The 25,461-nt window shown below is 38.9% G+C and overlaps 1 protein-coding gene and 1 long non-coding RNA gene across 3 annotated transcripts in view; one reads left to right on the forward strand and one right to left on the reverse strand.

The window, feature by feature from the left end:
• The window catches only part of npepps (aminopeptidase puromycin sensitive), a 61,380-nt gene extending 41,697 nt beyond the window's left edge, over positions 1-19,683 (forward strand). For both annotated transcript variants that reach the window (XM_048986850.1, XM_048986851.1), the window contains exons 14-23: positions 1,370-1,433; positions 6,989-7,128; positions 7,938-8,072; positions 11,959-12,178; positions 12,386-12,528; positions 14,935-14,991; positions 15,159-15,266; positions 15,428-15,583; positions 17,008-17,055; positions 17,375-19,683. In XM_048986850.1, coding sequence (XP_048842807.1) covers positions 1,370-1,433; positions 6,989-7,128; positions 7,938-8,072; positions 11,959-12,178; positions 12,386-12,528; positions 14,935-14,991; positions 15,159-15,266; positions 15,428-15,583; positions 17,008-17,055; positions 17,375-17,533 — 1,230 coding nt within the window. In that variant the 3' untranslated portion in view covers positions 17,534-19,683. The remainder of the gene's footprint in view (positions 1-1,369; positions 1,434-6,988; positions 7,129-7,937; positions 8,073-11,958; positions 12,179-12,385; positions 12,529-14,934; positions 14,992-15,158; positions 15,267-15,427; positions 15,584-17,007; positions 17,056-17,374) is intronic.
• A 4,588-nt stretch (positions 19,684-24,271) lies between these two features.
• Positions 24,272-25,413, reverse strand: LOC125715454 (uncharacterized). The gene is made up of 2 exons (XR_007384065.1): positions 24,883-25,413; positions 24,272-24,428 (listed from the first exon to the last, which is right to left on the reverse strand). It is a non-coding gene; the product is annotated as an uncharacterized LOC125715454 (long non-coding RNA).
• Positions 25,414-25,461: the final 48 nt, after the last annotated feature.

Consider the following 25,461-nt stretch of genomic DNA (forward strand, 5'->3'; position numbering starts at 1 on the left):
TAAGCTGATGGGACTTGTTGGCGTGGCAACTTCAAGTGTGAAATACCTGCAAACTGCTGAGTTTTTCTTTATCAATGATATGTTAGCTCTCTTCTACCAATATAAATGGATCTGCCGTTGTACTGCTGCTGCTTTATATGCACATGTAGCTGTAAACATAAAATAACATACAATAATAGGATAATAGATGGGTTCTGTAGATCTGCCCCATTGTCACAATACTCGATGCAGCTATTTTAGTCAGTATCAGGCCGGTGCATATCCTAATAAGAAATTTATAAACGAGAGGCAGCCATTCGGCCCATCAAGCTCATTTGGGGAGGACTTGACTAATAGTTGGTAAAATCTTATCTAGCTCTGATTTAAAGGAACCCAGGGTTTTAGCTTGCGCTACACTAGCAGGAAGACTATTCCATACTCTAACTACACGCTGTGTAAAGAAGTGCTTCCTCTCATCCTCGGACCAACAGGGATATGCAACCATTATCAGCAGCCATAAGTAAGTCATTCTTAACCCTCACTAGTGTAGTTTCAGTGCTGTGACTTGGCCTAAACCCTGACTAGACTGTAACATTTCATTAATGTTGTTAGTAAAAAGAGAGCTGAGTAGCAACTACTTTTTCTCAGATTTTAGAAATAAAGCGAAGGTTAGAAATAGGTCTCTAAATAGCGAAATTAGTTAACAAAAATCCAGGTTTGGTTTCCTACATACGGGCCTGACAGCAGCAAGCTTGAGTGAATTTGGGACATACCCCAGTCCTAAGATGAGTTTATCATGTGAGATATAGTGCTGTAATGCTGCATGATTCTTACTAAGAAATGACATAGCACCACATAAGAAATATGATTTTTTTGTGATCCAAATAATTTTCAGTATTGTTTAATTTTGTTTGGCTTATGCATCATCTGCGACCTTTGGTGATCATTTGGCGAGCTCAAAAATTATTCCCATTTAATTGTTCACAGCCAAGTCATGAATTACTGTGACTGCGAATGTCAGATTCTCAAATCTGGAGGGGTGACTGTATATTACTTGGCATTTTTCATTTATTCAGGATTTTATATTTCAAGCAACAGGAGACACCTCAACCCAGTACATTTAAAATTATTTTCTCATATGGAAACATTGAATCATCATAGCTGTGACTGTTTATGTTTAATGGATGTTACAAACTTGCGTTTCAATTTGGAGCCTCAAGATGTCATGTGTTCCAATGAGAGCTTTTATATATTTACATATAACAAATGGGTTTATTATTTTCTTGCTTTTAGTTTGTGTATTTTGGGCTCATAAAGATACTAGTACTGGTCGTTCAGACCAGTAATGACTGACTACTTATGTATTGTAGAAATTTTTTTTATTTTGCAGCAAGGAGAAGATCGTGTGCTGAAAATTTCACAAAAGAAATTTTGTGCCAGTGGACTCCATGATGGTAAGATTTTTGTTTAAATTGCATAAAAAAACATATCATGTTTAGAAGTTACTCATATAGAAAGATGTAGGTCAGTTTCAGTGGACTTGATGTCTGGGAAGTTTGTCCCCCAGTTGCTGGAAGGGCTTATGTAAAGAACCCAAAATTAAGGGCAGTGTATTGATACTGTAGGCTACCAAAGTGAGCTATTAACATTAGATTTGCACACTATAGAAATGTCTGTCCATATGAAAGCATTAGGAGTGTAACAGTGCACAAAATTCATTGTTTGGAATAAACCTCAGTTTTGGGTTGATGGTTCTGTGAAAATTCAATACAAGGCAATGCATTTGTTAACGAGTCTGAATAATGAAGTCCCAAGATATACTTACTGTATTTGCACATTGTAAAAATAAATACATATTAAAAAATCTGAAATATAACATTATAACAATCATAATCAACTAAATATTGTCTAAATCAGAGTAGAGTGCAGAGTATGGTCACATATCTGTAGTAATAAGAACCTGAAATTTCTTTTTGCCAATTCAAATTTCCTGGCAAAAACACCTTGACCCCTTCAATCTAGCTTTTATTTATTTATTTATTTATTTATTTTATATATATAAAATATAATATAGTGGCTGGATAGTGTAGTGGTCGCCGCCTTTCACACGGGAGACCGGGGTTCGAATCCCGGTTGTGGCCTACCTCCAGTAGGGGTCCTTAGGCAAGACCTCCTCACGCTATACTGTGCCTACCTCAAAATATGAGAGACAAACATACGAATAGAGTCATGCCGGCTCAGACGTCGCCCGGATTAACAAGGTCTGCGCCAGATGTTGAGGAACCAGGACAATCTGACGATAAGTGGGCTACTGGAACAAGAACAAGACATGCATGGACAAGAGATGAGAACAAGGGACTGTTGGAATGCTACTATACAAGTAACCCCAGTGAAAGAGGTTACATGAAGCGGATGTGGGACCTATGGATTCTTCGACACCCCACATCAAGACTAACACCAAAACAACTAGTAGCTCAATGTTCCAACATCCGCAAGAAACAACTGCTATCACAACTAGAGATTGATGAGGTACAACACGAATGCTACGACAAGGGGGAGCCAGGACGACAGGTCAGGGGGGAGATATCATCATCATCCCCACATTCTGAGATTGGGTACCAAGCCCCAAGAACTACAAGCCCTAGTAGGCTGAATACAAGAGCAGCTGACCTGAGAAATAAGATCATGGCTAAGCTGGAAACCTGGACCCTCCGACACCGATTACCAAGAATGCGTGAAGTACCCTCAGAAGGTCTACTAGAAGATGTGAATGCAGCACTACGGACAATCCCTACTACAACCATCACTGACACCAACCAGCTGATCTACACCACAGCAACAGTGATCCTTGAGGTGCTTGGCTATAAGATGAACAACAGCCGCAAGGAGCAGTATCCCCCATGGAAGAGAAGGTTAGAGGCTAAAATCAAGGCAGCACGGAGGGAAGTTAGCCAGCTATCGGAATTACAGAAAGGTGTGATGAAAAAAGAGTAAGTATAACTAGACTAAGAAGTATAACAAGCTGTCCATAGCTGAGGCCTTAGAAACTGCCCAGCAAAGACTCACAGCCTTGGCTACCCGTCTGAAGAGGTACACCAGAGATATAGAAGCCAGGAGAATAAACCGGACCTTCTCCACTGAACCATCCAAGGTGTACTCTCAGTGGCAGGGTAATAGCATGAAGATAGACCCACCAAGGCTGGAGACTGAGCAATACTGGAAGAGCATATGGGAGAAAGAGGCATCACATAACAACAATGCACAGTGGCTTGTGGAACTAAGAGCAGACCACTCCCTGAACAAGCCCCAGTAACCATCACATTGGCAGACATCCAAGAAAGAGTCTCAAACATGAAGAACTGGACAGCACCAGGTCCTGACATGATCCACGCCTACTGGCTAAAGAAGTTAACTGCACTCCATGAGCGCCTGGCAGCACAGATGAACCAGCTGCTAATGGATGGGACCCACCCGGAATGGCTGACCAAAGGTAGGACAGTCCTGATACCGAAGGACCCCCAGAAGGGACCGGTCCCATCCAACTACCGGCCAATAACCTGCCTCTGCACAACATGGAAGCTCCTATCAGGCATCATAGCGGCTAAGATGAATAGGCACATGGATCAATACATGAGCGGGACCCAGAAAGGAATTGGTAGAGATACCAGAGGAGCAAAACACCAGCTACTGGTAGATAGAGCAGTCACTCAAGACTGTAAGACCAGGCATACCAACCTGAGCACCGCCTGGATTGATTACAAGAAAGCCTATGACTCAATGCCTCACACATGGATCCTAGAATGCTTGGAACTGTACAAGATCAACAGGACTCTAAGAGCCTTCATCAGGAATTCAATGGGGCTGTGGAAAACAACTCTAGAGGCCAACTTCAAGCCAATAGCACAGGTTACCATTAAGTGCGGGATTTACCAAGGAGATGCCCTGTCCCCGCTGCTGTTCTGCATAGGCCTTAACCCTCTCAGCCAGATCATCAACAAGACTGGCTACGGATACCGACTACGGAATGGGGCGAACATCAGCCACCTCCTCTACATGGATGACATCAAGCTGTATGCCAAGAGTGAACGAGACATCGATTCACTGATCCACACCACCAGGATCTACAGCAATGACATCGGAATGTCATTCGGGCTGGATAAGTGTAGTCGAATGGTAACAAAGAGGGGGAAAGTAGTCAGAACCGAGGGGATCGTACTGCCAGAGGGCAACATAGCAGACATTGAGGATAGCTACAAGTACCTTGGAATCCCGCAGGCAAACGGGAACCATGAAGAGGCCACAAGGAAAGCAGCAACAACCAAATACCTGCAACGAGTAAGGCAAGTCCTGAGAAGTCAGCTGAATGGGAGGAACAAGATCCGGGCAATCAATACCTACGCCCTACCAGTCATCAGATACCCCGCTGGCGTTATAAGCTGGCCAAAGGAGGAGATGGAAGCCACTGACATCAAGACAAGGAAGCTCCTCACAATGCATGGCGGGTTTCACCCCAAATCCAGCACACTGAGACTATACACTAAGCGGAAAGAAGGAGGCAGAGGACTAGTGAGCGTCAAAGCCACTATCCAGGATGAAACATTGAAGATCCATGATTACATCAGGAAGATGGCCCCGACTGATGACGTGCTCAGTGAATACCTCAGGCAACAGAAACCCAAGAAGGAAGAGGAGCAAGAACAGGAACCATCATGGAAAGATAAACCCCTGCACGGCATGTACCACCGGCAGATAGAGGAAGTGGCTGACATTGAAAAATCCTACCAGTGGCTGGACAAAGCTGGACTGAAAGACAGCACAGAGGCATTAATCATGGCAGCACAGGAACAAGCTCTAAGTACAAGATCAATAGAGGCTGGGGTCTACCAGACCAGGCAGGACCCCAGGTGCAGGCTGTGCAAAGATGCCCCCGAGACGATCCAGCACATAACAGCAGGGTGCAAGATGCTAGCAGGCAAGGCGTACATGGAACGCCATAACCAAGTGGCTGGCATAGTGTACAGGAACATCTGCGGGGAGTATGGGCTGGAAGTCCCAGGGTCAAGATGGGAGACACCTCCAAAGGTGGCTGAGAATGATAAGGCTAAGATCCTATGGGACTTCCAGATACAGACTGACAAACTGGTAATGGCTAACCAACCGGACATAGTAGTGGTGGACAAGCAGAGGAAGAAGGCCGTAGTGATAGACGTAGCAATCCCAAGCGATGGTAACATCAGGAAGAAGGAACATGAGAAGCTCGAGAAATACCAAGGGCTGAGAGAAGAGCTAGAAAAGATGTGGAAGGTGAAGGTAACAGTGGTCCCAGTGGTAATTGGAACACTCGGGGCAGTAACGCCCAAACTGGGAGAGTGGCTCCAACAGATTCCAGGAATGACATCTGAGATCTGTCCAGAAGAGCGCAATCCTAGGAACAGCTAAGATACTGCGCAGGACCCTCAAGCTCCCAGGCCTCTGGTAGAGGACCCGAGCTTGAAGGACAAAGACCGCCCACAGGAGGGCGAGTGGGGAATTTTTTATTTTTTTTTTATATAATATGTACGTATGTGTATATATGTACGTATATATATATATATATATATATATATATATATATATATATATATATATATATAATATGTACGTATATATATGTACGTATGTGTATTATTATATATTATATATATATGTGTGTGTGTGTGTGTGTGTGTGTGTGTGTGTGTGTGTGTGTGTGTGTGTGTATATACACACACACACACACACACACAGTCGGCCCTTGATATCGCGGTTAATCAGTTCCAGACTCTACAGTGATAAGTGAATTTCCGTGAAGTAGGATTCTTTATTTAGAAATTGATATTTTATTAGGTAGTGCATTGAAAACCTGTTTGCGACCATCTAAATACGGTTTTCAACATTATTTCAGCCCTGTAGACATAAAATAACACCCTTTAGTCACCATTACCATTATGATTGCTGGACATTTTAAAACCTAATGCTGAATGTTTATTAGTTTATTGCTGTCATTTCATTTATCAGCTTCACATAAATCTGACATATTTACAAAGTACACTAAGATTAAGATGAGTTTAACGCCAAAACAAATATATAAGAAATAAATAATGAGAATATGTAAGACATAATTCATGGCAAATAAATTATGATATTGAATGAAATGTGTGACCATGCCCCAGTGAGTGAAAGTGTGTTCCCATTCATAAGTTCCCAAAAACTGTCATAGGATGCCACCTTTGCATTAAGCTTCACATCAGCAAGCGCAATGCCAAGCATGAGAAGTAGTGGTGTATAGTTCATCATCACTGGACACTGGAGCAGTGGAAACTTGCTATGTGGAGTGACGAATCATGCTTCTCTGTCTGGCAGTCTTGTGGATGAATCTGGCTTTGGTGGATGCCAGGAGAACATTATCTGCCTGACTGCACTGTGCCAACTGTAAAGTTTGGTGGAGGAGGGATAATGGTATGGGGCTATTTTTCAGGGGTTCAAGTTCCAGTGAAAGGAACTTTTACTGCTTGAGCATATCAAGGCATTTTGGACAATTCTGTGCTTCCTACTTTGGGGAAGGGTCTTTTCTGTTCCAGCAAAAATTTGTTGGGTGAGTGAAGAATTTGGCTGGCCCACACAGAGCTCTGACCTCAACCCCATCAAACACCTTTGGGAGGAACTGGACCGGAGAGTGCAAGCCAGGCCTTTACGTGCCTGTACTCACAAATACTGTTCTGGATGAATAGGGAAAAATTCCCACAAACACACTCAAGTCTTGTGGACAGCCTTCCCAGATGAAGGGCAGCTGTTATAGCTGCAAATGGATGTCATAAAAGTTCCTGTAGGTGTAATGGCCAGATGTCCCAATACTTTTGTCCATATTGGGTAGTCTGGTACTGACATTTCCAGATTGTTTTTCTTTATTAATTAGACTATTTAGGAGCTACTGTTTGTGACATTAATGTCCATTGACTTCACCTTGCAATCCTGCATGTTTTTGTTCCAGGTGAGAACTGTCCTATCTGGATGGTGCCCATCAGCATCTGCACCAGTGAGGACCCAAGCTGCACCAAGCTCAGCTTGTTGCTGGACAGTGCAGAGACAACAGTCAGCCTTGGTAACATACCAGCCAGTCACTGGCTGAAGGTAAGAGGGTCTTATGTGTTTTTTGGAAAAGAATTGACAGTGTACCAAACGAGATGGATCAGATGGGTGCATCTGGGGTCGAGGCTCAGTGCTTGGGAGCTAGGAGCATTCTTTTATGTTCAGATAAAAGTGGCCATCTGGTATTCTCTAGTAAATAACATGGCAGGAATTGCTCATAAATTAAAAAATGAATATTGATTCGTTTTTTTAAATAGTCTTATTTGGTGTAAACAGCATTTTGTCTCTTGCCATTATAACAATGCTTGATTGCAAGGAACCAGCTGCAGAAATTTTAAATGTAACTAGACTTTATATATGCTCACAGCTAACGTTAAAAAGTAACATCAGTATGGCCCGAAGGAATAATCATCAGTCTTAAATTTTGGCCACACAACTGTTTGTAACAAAGCTAGTAAAACAGTTGTCAGTATGAACATGCCACAAATGTTTACATTTGTTCCAGTTCAAAATTTAAATTCATCTGCTGTTTTGTATTCAAAAAGTAAATGCACAATGATAAATCAAATTAGAATGTTTGTTTTCAAACTTCACAGAAAATTTGCATGTCATATACCAAAATTCAGAGAAATGTAGTAATGGTTTTGTAAGACTTAAATTTTGTATTTTATCAGGATATTCCAGTGTTTTATAAGCTTCTGGTGGTGTGACAAATAGACATCCTCAGTGCAGATGTGTATGTCAGCCTCTAGTCCTATTGCAGTGCAGTCGCTAAAGTAAACACACCTGATACAAAGCAAGCATTAAAATTTATATTGACGTTAACATGGGTTTTTGGATCTCTTCTCCAGATCAACCCTGGTACGGTGGGGTTCTACCGGGTCCAGTACAGCTCAGCAATGCTGGAAAGCCTATTGCCAGCCATTCGAGATTTGACTTTGCTTCCTGTGGATCGACTTGGTCTTCAAAATGACCTCTTTTCCCTGGTGAGTACTTTAGTGGAATCAGTCTTTTTTCACAATTATGTAAACAGAGTAATAGAACTTTGAAAATTTGAGAATTTTACTTTAACTTTCTTTGCTAGAAGAAGAATACAATTCCCCCTCCTGTTGGCTGATGGTGGAATTTATCCTTTGTCATTATATATCTGGTGCATCAGTGATGTTAGTCCCCTCAGTGCTTCAGTTTTATCCATGCTGGGGTTGTTTGTATAAGTTGTATAAGTATTTCTTTGTTTTGGTTTACGCTCTCAAATCTATCTTGAGTAATTCAATGTTTGTTTTTACACAGGAGTAACTTAGTGTAATTGGTTGGGCTCAGTACTGCCTGTTGGTAGTGTGAAGCGTTTTAGTAGGTTCTGTAACAGGAGGTCTTGCACAGATCGTTTCTGGTTTAATGAAATTATTCCCTGGGTTCACTGAAAAATACCCAGACAGATAAACCCTTTCGGTGAGAATTATGGTTAGTTATCTCCCAAAAATAACTTCACCAAGTGAAAAATACAGTTCTGCATGGTATGTCAAAATTTGTAGCAAAATGACATATAACAAGAATGTTATGTACACAAAAAGCTGTACTGTACTTTTTCCCTTTGAAAAACAGTGCCTTTTCTACATCCCAGGAAGCAAAAAATTATAATGCAGAGGGTTCTGTGAGCCATAACTTTTTTTTTTTTTTTTTACTATGTAGCTGCATGGAGTACTTTTTCATGGTATGATTCAATTCATATATATATATATATATATATATATATATATATATATATATATATATATATATATATATATATATATATATAATAGTGAGATAAATACCCCAAATATTTTTTTTAATGTTTTTGAGGCATGAGTTGGGAGGAGTATTTTTTTTTTTTTTTTTTTTTGCTTAATTAGGAAGTACTCTTTACCTACTTTTTAAACAAACAAAAAATTTGTTGTTCAAATGTAGTTATGAGGCCGTAAAGTTATAAACTTCATAAAATTAGTAAAACCATCTCATTTTTTAATGCACTTATTGAATAAAAAAACTGCCTGATGTGTTTAAAGAGTTTGTGGGGACTTTTCAGAAAATGTCTCCTTTTTCTTGCAAGATCAAGTCCAGGCATACCATTGGTCAAGTTTGCAGGCCACATTACACCTGTTCATACCGTGGCTTGGGTAAATACTATTTTCTTATTGGTCCAGACAAATCACACGAGTGTCGATTATTTTCTTCTAACCACACAGGTAGTTGAAATAGTTTTCTTTACAAAAAATGAACTGTGACTGTTTTATTCTATTTTTTTGTTTGTTAGCCATGATAAAAGCAGGATAAACTTCTCTGAGGTGTGCAGTTGTTGTATAAAAACAATCAACTGCAATTTGGTTACACCAAATTGTCATTGAATATTTTTCAAGTAAGCACACACCTTGTGATTTATCTCATTTATTGTCTACTTGAAAAGAGAATTAAAATTTTATTATGGACTCTCTTGATCACACCACACACGCTACCACATTCTGTGCATTCCAGCAAATATTTCCAGGTTTGAGTTCAGGAAGGTTGTGTAATTTGCATGCCAAATTTAATTAATTTCAAAAATGGTGATGCAAAAACTTTGGAAATTTCTTCAATTAAAATGTAATGACCCTCCTGTAATCCTCGCATCACTCCAATTAATAAAGGGTAGAGAATGGTGTTATTGCAATATTCCATGTAATCATTTTGTATTGAATTTAAGAATTTCTGTTGAATGCAAGCTTTCTCGTTAGGTTATACCCAGGAGTGAAATGGGTGGTTAACTCCTTCATAATAAAAATAATGCTAGTAGTAAAAACATAAAGTATCGATGTAATTAGATATAAATAAATCTCCTTTCCTAGATATAATATGTAATAAATAAGGAATATAAAGTTATACTGAAAGGAAAGAAAATACGAAGATGTGCAACAAAAAGGACACACATTTTGCTAAATCCAGTTTAGCACATTATGCTATTAAGTTATAGCAAAAATTAGGTTTAGATAGGCATTTTACACCACAGGTTGATTTTAAAAGCAAAATTGTGTACTAGGAATTATGGAATTTTACTTTTTATTTCCCCAAATCCATGATATTTTTCTTCCTGTAAATAAAATAGATTTTGATGCAAAGAAAATTTACTTTCATAATTACTTTTTAATTCTACTAAAAAGAAATTTGACCAGTTCAGAGTTATCTGCGGATTACACAACAAATTGTGTTGAATTGCTTTGAAGACTGATGTTTATTGATGAATTTTTAGGTTGTCCTAACACTATCCCTTGCCCCTGGTATAATCCAAACATCCACATAGATATATGTAGCAAATTGCTGTATTTGACAAGGCAGCGTGGCATACTGTGTTGTGGTTTTATCTGCATGCTCTTAAGACTTCTCTCGGCATTTCGTTTCTCATTTGCCAGTTTTTGTTCCTGTTAGCCTGTACTTGTGATTTTTTTATACATTGAATCACCTGTAACCAGGGTTTAAATGTAGATGGAGCCCAGTGGAGCTCAGCTCCACCTCCTTACCCTCAAGTCGCACCTTGCTGGAGTCCAGCTCTGCCTCCTTCATTAACCCTTTTCTTAATGTTGTATAATTTAATAAAATCTTCAAAGGGAATCATTTAATAAAAGGTCTGTTTTGTACTAAAATCATGTTTTTTCATCAGCATTAAAAAGTTTTTTCATTAGTCGGTCTGACCAAAATGGGATGGGAAAATACATTGAAATTCATTTCATAAATATATAAATTCAGTATATTGGGTGGTCTGGCAATACATATGTGGTCTGTGCAACCTTTGTAGTAAAGAAAAAAATCTTTATTAGGGCAACTGCATAAGCAGTTTTACCTTGCCAGTCCAGCAGGGGGTGCAATGGCCTCTCTTGTCCGTTTTGGTGCTTCAAAAATGTTATCTGATAGTCAAACTTCTAGAGAGACAAATACAGAAAAGGCCTCACCTGCACTTACATCATTACTGTGACACCACTTCAGCTTTTCCGTAAAATTAAAATAGTGAGGACTGTCAACAGGACAAAAACTATCAGTAAGTATACAAAATACACATGTCCCAAACGACAGTCTCTTCTGCTGTTACATTTCTTCAGTGGTAGATGTATAGAGAAATGTTGCTCTCTGCATGCTGCCGTTCTAAGTGAAAGCAGCACCTGCATTGTGGTATTATGGAATTGTGAACCCTATATCGTGTATTGAGTTCTATCGAGAAAAAAAACATATTTTGACCGGACATAAATTTCTTGTAGATGAGATATGACTACATGGCGCAGTGATTTCTCTCCCGTATTTTTGTATTTTGACTTATTTCGCTTACTGTATTGCTGCCAAAACTTCACTTACTAGCAAATCTGGATGTGGATGCTGGATGTGCTGGACGTGTGTAAGAAGTAATCCATGAATAACTTGATGTTTTAATCATGCATTTTCACTGGGAAATTATGAATAAGAAAGAACATTAGTTGTGGTAATAAGCCATTATGAAGCATTTTTAATTTTATCATAAATTTTATGTTAATAAATTCAAGTACAATTTAACCACGCAATATGTACAATACAGCTATCAAATATAAATAATTTTTTACTCTCATTTCTCGGTTTATTTTAATTTGCTTTAAAGTGGTAAAACAACCGACAAATGGACATACTGCATGTTTAAGATATGCGTATGCCACTCTGTGCCTGGCAGGGCCCCCTCTTCTCTGGTTCTGATTTAACCCTTACTTGTAAGTAACTTACTTTCTCATGTTCTTTATATCTCCAGTGTGTAGTTAGCCATCTTGCTGCAGACATGTATTGGCTCCTCCTTTCTGTTTTGGATCTGACTTTGACTGAATTGTTTTTCCTCTCTCTTCTCAGGCCCGTGCTGGCATGATCAACACCGTCGATGTCCTGAAGCTGATGGAAGCTTTCGTTAATGAGCCCAACTACACAGTGTGGAGTGACCTGAGCTGTAACCTTGGCGTGTTGTCTTCACTGCTTTCTCATACGGATTTCCATGAGGAAATACAGGATTTCATCCGTGATCTCTTTACTCCGATTGGAGAAAAGTTGGGTTGGGATAGTAAACAAGGGGAAGGTCAGTTCATTCAACCTGAGATGAAAACCTAATTTTAGTGTAGTTGTATATGCTCAATATTAATAATATCAATAAAATTACTTTTTATTATGCTTTTTATTAGTTAATTTTTGTTTTGAGAACGCATATTAGTGATAAGTTAAGTTCTGGTGTAAGATCGCATCAGCTATGTGTAAACAAACATGATCTCTCCCTCTGCTTCCCAAGGCCATCTAGATGCCCTGCTAAGAGGGCTCGTTCTCGGGAAGCTTGGAAAGGCAGGACACAAGCCCACACTGGAAGAGGCTCGTCGACGGTTCAAGGACCACGTGGAGGGCAAAAACACTCTGTCTGCTGACCTCAGGAGCCCAGTAAGTTCACCTTTCATGTACAATTATGATTTCGTGTATAATTTTTCCTTAACAGAGAACTGTACATTTGATTAGCTCAGCTGAGTGAATAGTTAAGATGCATCATGCAAACCCAGACTGTCTCCGGGTTTTTTCTGTCAGCTTGTAATTCTCAGATCTGTATTCAGACATAGAATCAATGCAAATGCTTGAAACTGCAGCTAATTCATGATTTGTTCTTGATATGATACAAAATGGTGCTGTGACTCTCACATGCATTTGTTTTTAATTAACATATACTTACACACCAGTTATAAAAGGCACTATGCCTTATGATTAGTGTGTAATGTATGGAAGCCCGATTCCACCACTTTCATTTCAAACCTGGTTAACATTTACAAGATAATTATCATTTAAATTTTTGATGTAGGCTACCACTCATGTACACATAAGTGGAAATATTGGACAGGTGAGACAGCCATTGTAGCCATCATTCCTGTCTGCTACTATACTTGCATTGCATTGAACCATTAAAGTGCAGGAGTGATGGCTCCAGCTACATGTTGGTTAGTTGATCAGAAAATAACTCAGAATTATGAGAAATAAATTAGGCATTTTGGGAAATAGTCAGAATTGGCAGTCCATAGACTTTGAAGTGAAGCCTTTAATGTAGGAACTATTTGCTTCTACCGAACTCCACACATCAATCATATCACTGTACTGTAGGTACGAGCAGAAGCACCCCGGTACTATCTTCTGCACTATAGTACAATTGGTGTGTGGAGTTTGGTAGAAGAAAATAGTTCCTACATTAAACTGCTGACTACAAAGTCTGTGGATTATCTTGAGTAAGCAGGTCATGATTTCTGGTAAGTGAGTTGCTGTTGAATTATTAAAATATCACCACAGAAAGAATGCTGTTCAGGTCCACACTCCAAACACGACCTTTTTCAGTTGTGGAGTGAACTCCCCCATGAAATATTCCATAACTCATTTTGTATGACTGACTGGCAATTTATTATGTACCTGTCAAACCATAAATGAGAACTCAAGTTTCAAATAAAGAAAAAAATATTCTAGATTTGCTATAGGTGTTGTTCAGTCTTTCCTTGCACATACTTAGTGTGGCCCCAGTGTTTTGGCAGAGAACTGCAGGTTTTCTACCACAGTCTGTTTCTCTTGCACCATCCAGCTTCTCTCACAAAGACTTCCTTCCTCTTGAAGAGAACTTGAGATGGTGCTGTTTCAGTGATAAACATGAGATTTTTTTTTTTCAGTCATTACATTTTGGGCTACCTTTCTGTAAGTTTCCACATGACTCCAGAAGTGTTTGTTTTGACCCCCTCCTAGATTTGTGTAAAGCCTGTGATACTCTAACATGCACAGATTACCACAGGCATGCAGCTTCTACATTGATGACTTTTGGTAGCTTCTGCAATTAATTTCTTGATTGCAACTAGGGATTCAGATAGATTCCACGTAGTTCCATTGACATGTTTCTGTAATGATTGTCTTTACAGTGTTTCCAGGGGTGTTTAAAGCCTTTGAATTAGTGTATTTCCAGGATGAGTAGTACATGTGTTTTTGGGACTGGTCAGCCACTGCCATCGCAGGCACGTTCCCATTAAAATGACAACTCAAAACATATTTGACAGATCTTTTTTAAACTCGGACATTATATGCATGACATCCTGGAACCTTTAAGTCAGATTACCCCAGAAATTAAGCAGAAGTTCTGTTTGTCAGAAAGGGAAGGGCAAATATAGAAGACGCTTGATCTTGTGAAAGATCTGGACCTTTTGTCACTGAATTTGAATTTAGTGATCAATAGTCATTGTTGACACACCATAGTGCACAGCGCACAACGGAATGTGTCCTCTGCATTTAACCCATATGTGACAATTTTACATAGCTGGGGCCAGCTAATTCAGCACCTAGGGAGCAGTGCGTGGGGGCGGTACCTTGTTCAGGGTACCTCAGTGGTGCCTTGCTGGCCGGGGATTCGAACCGGCAATCTTTCGATTATAAGTCTGCTTCCCTGACCATTAAGCCACCGCTACCCACATCATTATCATTATGTAATAAATGCAGTTCAAATGGTACATTTAATTTATATTAATTTATAACATGTAATAATCATATACTTTTGTTATATATGTTATATGCGTATACTGTTGCATTTTTATACCTCTAGTTACTGTCTCTTTAAGTATGTCTGCAACATTTATATGTAAATAAGCTAAGAATTTCATTGTTTTGTCACTGCATATAGAATAAAGAATTTGATTTCAGTTATCAGGTCTGCAATAGAAAATTGTACAAGGGGCAATGAAAAACAATGTTTTGAAAATTTCACTTGTTCTTAGAATTAATCCTTAGGTTGAGAATAATAAAAGAATTCTAATGTGTATGTAAATTTTACTTTAGGTTTATCTGACCATCCTGAAGCATGGGGACAGTGGGACATTGGACACAATGATGAAGGTATATGGTTAATCTGTTGTTTTTATTTCTGTATTTCTGTCCTACTATTTCTGCAACATGTTTGGGTTTCATTATAAATATCAGGATTCTTGGAGTTGCTGTGATTTACGGTTTGTGACATTTAAATTTGTTCACCTGATAGTTGTATTCACTTTTGATTTCTTCAGCTGCACAAGCAGGCAGATATGCAAGAGGAGAAAAATCGCATTGAAAGAGTACTTGGGGCCATCTCCTCCCCAGAGCTAATCCAGAAAGTCCTGGCCTTTGCCCTGTCGGTATGTGTGCTTCTACCTCATGTAAATGTAACGCTAATGAAAGGCCACTATGCCAAATTGCATTTGTCTCTGTATTAGTACTTTTCCTTGTAGGAAAAGGCTTCCTGGCAATGAGGTAATAGATCAAATATAAGTAAAAAGTGTGTTTACCTTCCTCTTAGGATGAGGTGCGTCCCCAAGATACGGTTTCTGTAATTGGGGGTGTAGCCAGCAGTAGTAAACATGGCCGGAAAGCTGCTTGGAAGTTTGTGAAAGACAACTGGGACGAGCTCCACAACCGGTACCAGGGTGGCTTTCTCATCTCCCGACTCATCAAGGTAATTTCAGCTATCAGGGAACATTCCGAGAACTTTAGTCTGTGTTATGTGAAGGTCTTTTCAAAGTTGGCAGAGCACATTCTTACTGTAACATTAATAGAACATTACATTTTAAGAAAGGTTCTGTCACTGTCACAATAAAAATTTTACCTGAACATCTACAATTCAGTTTTAAAAAGTTGTAGCTGAGTGTGAAGTGGCCTGGATGAGGATCACCATTGTCAAGTCTAAGGTGATGATTCTTAACCGGAAAAGGGTGGATTGCCCTCTCCTGGTGGGGGATGGGTTACTGCCTAAAGCAGAGGAGTTTAAGTACCTCAGGGTCTTCTTAACAATTGAGGGAAGAAAGGATCAACTGACGGATCAGTGTAGCGTTTCCAGTAATGTGGACGCTGTAACTTTCTATTAAGAGGGAGCTGAGCTGGAAGGCGAAGCTTTCAACCTATGGTCATGAGCTCTGGGTAGTGACTAAAAGAATGAGATCACGGATACAAGTGGCAGAAATGCGTTTCCTCCATGGGGTCAGTCTTATAGATAGGGTGAGGAGCTTGGACATTCCAGGGGGACTTAAAATAGAGCCATTGCTCCTCCACATCGAAAGGACCCAGTTGAGGTGGTTCGGGCATCTGTCTAGGATGTCTTCTGGATAGCTCCCTGGGGAAATGTTTTGGGTATGTCCAAATAAGAGGAGACCCCAGTGCAGACCCATGACACGCTGGAGAGATTATATCTCTCTGAGCCCTGGGAATGCCTTGGTATTTCCCCAGTGGAGCTGGAGGAGGTACTTGGTGGGAGGGGAGGTCTGTGTATCCCTGCCTACACTGCTGCCCCATGACCCGACCCCAGATAAGCGGCAGAGGATGGATGGATGGAGCTTAAAGGTGTGAAGTAACAGTATTACTTGCTGCTCCACCATGCCCTTCATTTGTTTTGGTAGTATTTGCCTTAGTTGTAGTAGTAGTTGTAGTACTGGGATAATATTTTAGGAACTGGACACTGAATGTTTCCATACCATAATCCTAACATTCGATAAATGTTCCTAGAACAAAAAAGCTGGGATGCTAGCAGGGATGGGTTTCACACCAAATATGTATTTTTCTGAATCACTAGTTAGGTCTCTTTATACTTCTTAAGATCTCTCAGTTGTATGCCTCTGTCCCAACTTTTGTTCCGTGTGTTGCAGCCATCAAATTCTGACTTGCATATATTATAGAATACTATTAAGTGGGTTAGTATAGCTGTTGAGAATCTTTACTTTGTACTCTTTCTGTTACGAAAAGGTTCACATGAATTAACATATCACAGATTTCTGTTTTAATTGTATTTTTTGAAAATATCCCAGCGTTTCTGTAAATTGGTTTTGTACATATTTCCAGTTAAGGTACAACACCTGAAATAGCTGGATGCATTTTTTTATTAAACAGCTTTCTGTCGATGGATTTGCGGTGGACAAGATGGCTGCTGACGTAAAGGTGAGGATGGGTTTGGGTGGCCATCATTTATGAGACTTTCAGTCCTGCTCCTTTTGCTGATGGCTTCTGAAACATTGTCATATTTTTAAAATGGTCATCAAATTTCACTACTAGGTCAATGACAATTGTATTTACACTGATTAGAAACATTTTCTGTTAAATGCTTAACTGTTGTGCTGACAGCAGCATTGATTTCTATAATAAAACCCTATTGATGGATCTGTAATGTCAATATTCAGTGTCTCCTGGTTTACTTTTCCTCTGCTGGTATCATATCTACATTGCAGTAGTTTGCCAAAAACATGTTGATATGTTGCAGAGTTTCTTTGAGAGCCACCAAGCGCCTGCAGCAGAGCGCACAATCCAGCAGTGCTGCGAGAACATCCTGTTGAACGCCGCCTGGCTCAAGCGTGACGCTGACGACATCCACCAGTATCTGCTGAAGCGCAAGACCCAGCCTGCCAGTCCATCCGTTTGACCCAAAGACAGACAGATACAGAGAGACAGACAGACACGTCAGCGAGAATGAGACAGGAAGCCTAGACACGCAGATGCAGACATGCGGATGGCCCTCCGCTTTTTGGGTGAATGCTCACATATTTTTAATCTTGCAGAAACACTGGAGAAATAGAACCTACTATGAAAATAAATATTTAGTAAAATGCCATTTAACAGCTGAATGTAGTAATCTCTGTACTGCCCTAATGAGATCGTCTTCAAACATATTCCACAGCAAATGTGTTTTCATTTTTTTGCAAAGCTCTCATAGACATCCACACTGAGTGCTAAAACAGACAATATGGCTGCTCCTGCTCGGAGAAGAAAGTACTGTTATGCTTTTGCTAAAACTGCTCCTTCTGATCTGCGGTGGTAGATAAAGAACTCTGGTGGAGGGCTGCGTCTCTGCATATCTTGCACGCTTGTCTCTATGCGTGTGGTTATGTATTTGCGTAGCATTATAAGCAACTAAAACTTGTATGATGTATGAGGATTACCTTCCCTACTTTTCCGGTGTGAAAAAACCCATGTACCATCTATTGAAACAGAACAGCTGTACACTTTTTGGATAAGTTACAGAAAAGTAACATTTCCTTCATTTAATCGTAGATTTGTTTGATTTTTTTTAAAAATAATATTTAGGTGTCTGATTTTTTTGCTAATTATTGCAGATTTCAAAAGGGAGAAAAAAATGGTCAAATGAAGCACCCCACCACAGGAGACTAGTTTCACGTGATATAATTAAATGATGCTAAATGAATGGTCTAGTCCCAATCTCTGACCGCTACTCATACACGGTTATCGAACTACACATTGAAGCCTTATATTGGTTTTAATTAGTATGAAAAAGTTATTACTCTTTAAAGTGGTTTCTGCAATTAAAATGAAAGCAATGTTGTGTGAACATTGCATGTGACTTATTGGATGAATAAGCAGAATTTGCAATTTGGTATAGTTCCTTGTGCTGGAGAAGGTCAAATTGTTGAACAGCTTCCCTGAAACATTTCTTGTGGTTTGCTTTTTAAACAACGTTGGTCTTCATAAAATAAAATCGAAAAACTTATATAAAATTAGTGCTGTTTCGTCTATTTTCATGCTTTTGTATTTTAGCTTTTTTGTCATTTAAAAATATTGCAAATAAGTGAGCATGTTTTCAACAAAAAAACATGAACTTCAGTTAAGTAAACTGAATAAATACATGCACATACACATGAAACTTTTGAAAGAGCAGAAAAGGGCAAGAACACAACTGAACTTCAGTACACACAAGGATATTGTATGTGATGTGTATAGTGTATGACAAGGTATAAATCAAATACTCAATATTTTGTAGTTTGTTGTTTTTCAGTGCATTTTTTGTAAAAAAAGAAAAAAAAGAAAGAAAATTCCTTTTGATTGATTTTTATATAGCATCTTTTTTCCAGAATCATCGCTCTAGGGTACTTTCAGAAACACTTGTAATTCAACATGAAACAAAGCAATAAGTCTGTGATACTTTGTGAATAGTTTCACATATTGAAAGATATTAACTATAGGCTCATATTGAAGGTAACGCATTAGTTGTTACTATATTTATAGGACACCACAGAATTGGATGTTTTTTTTACCCTCATATCAACAAAAATATAAGACTGTGTTAAGAATGTTAGGTATCATACTGTAAAATAGCATTATTCTCTGAGACAAGATATGTTTTACTAATATGGGTCAGCCTGAGACACTGTCAAAGCTTGCAATGCCATTAGTTACCTGATAGCTATGTTTTGTTTAATGAGTTTTGTTTGTGCAAGGGAAAGCCATTCCATTTCATTGAGTCAGTAATATTTATGCCATTTTCCCTTTGTTGTTTCATTAGCAATATATTGTCTTTGAAGATCTTGTTCCAGAGCTGCACACTGAAAAGAGACAATCTGTTTTTATTTATAGGAAAATGTTCTCATGAGAGAACTGATGAACTAATCTTAAAAAAGGGGAAGTAGTCTGGTTCTGTGGATCTCTCACTCACTGTCACATGTTCTGTCCAAATCTGTATTCATAATTTTACTGAACTTTCTGCTAGCATGGTGTCCATTTTGTTTTTCCACATTTCTTGGCAAAGCATCAACAATAAATCCATGAAAAATAAAGCCATTCAATCGTCTAGCCTGAATACATTTCCATGTTGCCATGCTTGTGATAAGCACAACAGCAGAGTGGTCTGACCTTGGTGCTGCCTTGTTCATAAAGGCCATGGTGTAAATATATTTCGGCGTGGTGCAGAAAAGCTGCCCACTGTCTTAAATGCTCCAAAATCCAAACATTTTCCTCAAGTACTGAAATGTATATGACGAAAGCCTTCATTTGAACGGCACAGATGTCTGGTTTAGTAGAACATACTGCACATTTTCTGATTTTTTTTTTATTAAATTAATATTTGATTAATTCTAATTTAAAGGGTATGTATGATAAGTATAATGGCTTTTTTACATCAATGTCTTTGATGCATAAGCAAAAAGGTAACAGATATCCTGTTTTTGTACAATATCAAAGCATCAAACTACATAAATAGTAGTTTGTCAATAAAAAATCAACACGCAAGTCCATTATAATTTTCACTGGCATCTGTAAGGGCTCCTGCTTTCCTTTCCGCATCTTAGACTAGAGATGGGTAGTTCTTCCACACAGTTGTCAAATGTCATTTGCCTACCTTTATGTTGATTTATCCTTTCACATTGTAATAAGTTCAATGGATAATATTAGAGAAGCAAAGCTAGAATTAGCATGCTTTACATCTTATAACTCCATTGCAGCTTTAAATTTTCTTTGCTCATGGGTGCCATGATTTGCAAGCTCCACAATGAGCTACTTCAGCTGTTTGCAGACAGTTATGGATTACAAAGGGTTTGTCACCTCTGCAGTGACGACCAATCCACTTTCCAGGAAACTGTTCATCTAAGAATGCTCGGACCTGACACCCATAATGTGGTGGTGCACCATCTTGCTGGAAAAACTCAGGGAACGTGCCAGCTTCAGTGCATAAAGAGGGAAACACATCATCATTTAGCAATTTTGCATATCCAGTGGCCTTGAGGTTTCCATTGATGAAGAATGGCCCCACTATCTTTGTACCCCATATACCACACCATACCATCAATTTTTTTGTTCCAACAGTCTTGGAGGGATCTATCCAATGTAGGTTAGTGTCAGACCAATAGCTGCAATGACCCGCTTACTGCGTTCACCAGACATCAACACAATTTCTACCCGCTCCTCACGTGTTAACCTCTGCGACATGTCAATGGCTGTAAACAAAGAGAAACTTGTAAATAACTCATGAAAAAATAAAGTTACGTTAAAACCAAGCACACCATTGTTTTTCTTGTGAAATTCCCAATAAGTTTGATGTGTCACATGACCCTCTTCCTATTGAAAAAACAAAAGTTGGATCCAAAATGGCCACCATGGTCACCACCCATCTTGAAAAGTTTTCCCCCTCACATATACTAATGTGCCACAAACAGGAAGTTAATATCACCGACCATTCCCATTTTATTAAGGTGTATCCATATAAATGGCCCACCCTGTACATTTGTCAGTGGGCAGAATATGTTATCCTGATGCTGTAATATGTTGATTTAATGTCCGAATGTACTCAAGAACATTGTCAAGCAGAGCTAGAGGCTAGAGGAAGGTAACAAATGGTACTGTGTGTGTGGGTAGGGCTGGCCCGTAGCATAGGCAATATAGGCAAATGCTAAGGGCGCCATTCATCCAGGGGGCGCCACAAACGGAGGAAGAAAAAAAGTGTAACATTTCACTATTCTTAAAGCTAGTTCGTATTAACGTGTCTTAATATGAAAAGAACAAGCCCACATGAATTTACCTGCTTAGCAAAGCCTGTTAAGTAGTAGCAGTAATAATAATAATAATGATGATGATGATGATGATACATAACTTTCCTAGGCCACCGCGGCGCCTCCCCCTCCTCCCTCCACGCCGCCCCCTTGTAACTCCCCTCAATAACGAACACGAACACAAGTTGATCTCTGATCACGGGCATTTATTCGCGTATCCATCCGGTCGAGCATGCTGTGAGAACTAGATAAAATAAAGCACATAAATCATAAAATTAATCAGTAAAAACTGATGCATTTTCCTAAAAATAACCAAAGACAAACATAAATACAGCTCGCTCACGCCATTAAATTGCAAAATGGACATAAAATCTCGTACCTCATTGGCCGCGTTAATTCAACAGGAGTTAAAAAAAGAAAACATATGACTGCAGCTCATACAATAACTCCAATCTCCATGAATATTGACACTTATAAGTAAAAACACGTTTTCAGCCGCATAACAAATGCTGCACTTCACTGAACAAATCGAAAATGTTTCCAACAAAACTAACCAGACCCCAAACCAAATGCAAGATTAGTTCCGGTATAGAAATACTAGAAGGATCCTTTGAAACATATGCCTTTAATTATAATTATGTTAATTATTAAATACTTTATTTAAATCAAATAATGCTGCGATTTCAGTTATGTTTAAATTATTCTTATATTTAAATTAATTAAATAAACTCAGGGTCGGTCGATCTAACAGGAGACATGGGCAATTTCAGTTCGCAAATTCGATTTCCTGCAGAACTGTCGTAAACGCATAAATGAGTTGCGTTGTGAACCTGCGGTCAATTACATTTCCTAAAGGACCCGGATTGTGCCTCTCAATAAATTGAAATTGAATTTGCAAAATGAAATTGAATTGGAAGAATTGAATTTTAAGTACAGAGGGTCACATTTTCCAGGTAGGATAAATGCAGTTTCAAGTTATTGGAATTCAGATTCAAACTAATTAATTCAGATTCATTTTTAATGCAACAACTGCAGGTTCAAATATACACTATTTATATTCAGTTTCTAGTGGCACAAATATCAGCCCATGAAAGGTCTAAGATTTACTTCAAGGAACAGCTTCAGTCCTCCTTGGAATGCTGTCATACAGGTCCTGAACTGTGCTTCACTGATAACCTTATACCCCTCCCTGCACAGGATATTAGGCTATCGCAGGGTACATGTGCGCGCGCACAGACACACACACATACACACACAGAGGTTTATAATTATATCGTTGTGGGGACTCTCCATTCATTTCTGTGTGGAAAACCCTAATCCCAATATGACAACCTTAACCTCTATGCAGCCCTAACCTTAACCATAGGTAGCTAAACAAAATATAAGACTTGGTATTTTAACTTTTTTTGATTGCATTCTTTGTGGGGACATGAAAAATGGTTCCCACAACGTAAAAAAACAGGTTTTTATTCAATGGTGGGGACACACACACATACACAGGGGTTGGACAATGAGACTCGAACACCTAGATTTAGATAATAATTTATTAGTATGGTATAGGGCCTCCTTTTGTAGCAAATACAGCATCAGTTGTTTTGTGAATGACAGATGGAAGTCCTGCACAATAGCCAGGGGGCATCTTAGCCATTCCTCTTGCAGAACAGTGGCTAGGTCACTACATGATCCTAGCGGAGGAAAATCTTTGCTCCTCCAAAACACCCTAAAGTGGCTCAATAATATTCAGATCTAGTGACTGTGCAGGCAATGTTAGATGTTCAACTATACTTTCATGTTCATCAAACCACTCTGTCACCAGTTTTTCAGTGTGTGTTGATGCACTATCATCTTGATACACTGCACCACATTCAGGGTACAATGTTTGGGTGAACATGGTCCTCTAGAATGGTTCAGTAGTCCTTGGCAATGACTTGCCTATGTAGAATAAGTAGTGGGTCTAGGGAATGCCATGATATTGCAGCTCAGACCTTCACTGATCCACCCCCATGCTTCACTCTGAGTACGCAATGGTCCGGGTGGTAAGCCTCTTTGGCTTCTCCACACCTTAATTCTGCATGTTAGAAAGACAATGAAGATGGACTCATCAAAGAACAAAACATGTTTAACTTTGTCCCCAGTCCAAAATTTGTGCTGCTGGCACCATTGAAACCTACATTTGGCATTGACTTGAGTGATCAGAGGTTTGGCTTTAGCAATCCAACTCTACATTGACCCTGTAGTTCTGGTGGAAACAGGAGAGTCAAGGTGTGCATTTAATTCTGCAATGAGTTGAGCAGCAATGGTCTTATGTTTTATGGGTACAATGCAGGTTAGTACTCAGACATCCCTTTCAAACTGCTTCCTCTTTTTTCCATATTAACTCCTGCTGGATGTAGTCTGTCCTTCGTGGTGGTTTGCTGACATTGCTCTGGATACTGTTGCTCTCAATATATATATATGGCTCTAATATATAGACTTGCTGTCCTGATCACAGATGCACCAGCAAGATGTGGACCAACAATTTGTCCTTTATTGATCTCTGATATGTCTCTCATTATGTGTGGATTGCAACATTTTACGTACAACTGAGCTATTGCTCATCTAATTCAACTGTCACACTCTGCTGTTACTGATGTAAGTGCAGTTAGTGTAGATTGACCACCAGGCCTCATTCATGAATCCTCAAACACTATTTGCCAGTGTTTCAGTTAAATTGTACAACCCCTGTATAATATTTAATATAAAATAATAACAATATTTATTTTTATTATGAAATATATGTCCCCGCAACCCAGTAGGATAAGCGGTTTGGAAAATGGATGGATGGATGAAATATATGTAGTAGTAGATGATATAATAATCATCATAATAATGCAATGAGACAGTAATTACAAGCACAAGTTTTATTAGAGCAATACAAAATGTATAAAATTTGCATTTAAAAACAGCAGGTAGGAGAGTTGGTGGGTAGTATGGTATCCTCCTCAGAGCATAGAAAGGTCAGGTCTGCTCCTGCACATCACCTCAACCAGCCAGCTGTGGGAGCTAGAGAAGAGACAGGGAGCTCACACCACACACATGCCACCCCTCAACCACAACTCGCATTACAAATTAGCACTACAGCCGACCTCAAATGAAGGCTTTCCTCATATTCACCACTACAGCCAGTGATTAGTAACTAGTATATATATATATATATATAATATATATATATATATATATATATATATATATATATATATATATATATATATAAAGATAGATCCGTGCTATTATGCCAAAACATTAAAAGCCCACAATATCCTCACAATTTAATATAGATCAGCGGCGGAAAAAAACATAACAAATAATGCCATTGTATTTTTATTTCAATACTTTGTCTAAGCACTGTATTACAACATAGACCTATGAAGATACGCCACCATATTACAGGCACACAATATGCTCACGATTTAATATTACTAAGCTACAGAAAGAACGCTAAACAAAAAAACAATACCAATCCTGCTGCTAATGCTGCGTGGACCACTAACAATGCATTATTACTGCTACTTGGCATATATAGTCGAAAGTCATTCCAATTCTCGCCATATTTCTTTACAAGAATAGGCGGAAGCTCTGTAATCGGAAATCTCTTCGACTGTCCAATGCCGGTGCCCGACGCCCTTACTATGGATAAGCGAGGTAAACGCGTGTTGCTCTTTACTTGTACCAATACATGGTGTGTAACATTAATGTGTTTCAGAAGCATAAAGTTGGATTTTTGTAGTACGTATAAAATGTAGGATTATATTTCCCCAGCGACAGGGGGAATTATTGTAATGGAGTTTACATTGGGTGTACGTAACATGAAATTTGCGTTTTATTGTAATGCTGACGTCGAACTTGAAGGGTCGTTATTTTAATATTTATTACATATCTGTAACTGCAGTTTTATCGCATAAGGTTAATATTGACATTTATACTGACGTTTCGAAAAACAAGTTGTACTTCATACTGTACATGTAGACCTGCGTGATATTATTTTCCTTTTTATTTTTCATTTATTCATCTTTTTTATTTTGTTAATCAGTTTTAT

Source organism: Brienomyrus brachyistius, chromosome 20 (assembly GCF_023856365.1).
Source record: "Brienomyrus brachyistius isolate T26 chromosome 20, BBRACH_0.4, whole genome shotgun sequence".
Lineage (NCBI taxonomy): Eukaryota > Metazoa > Chordata > Actinopteri > Osteoglossiformes > Mormyridae > Brienomyrus > Brienomyrus brachyistius.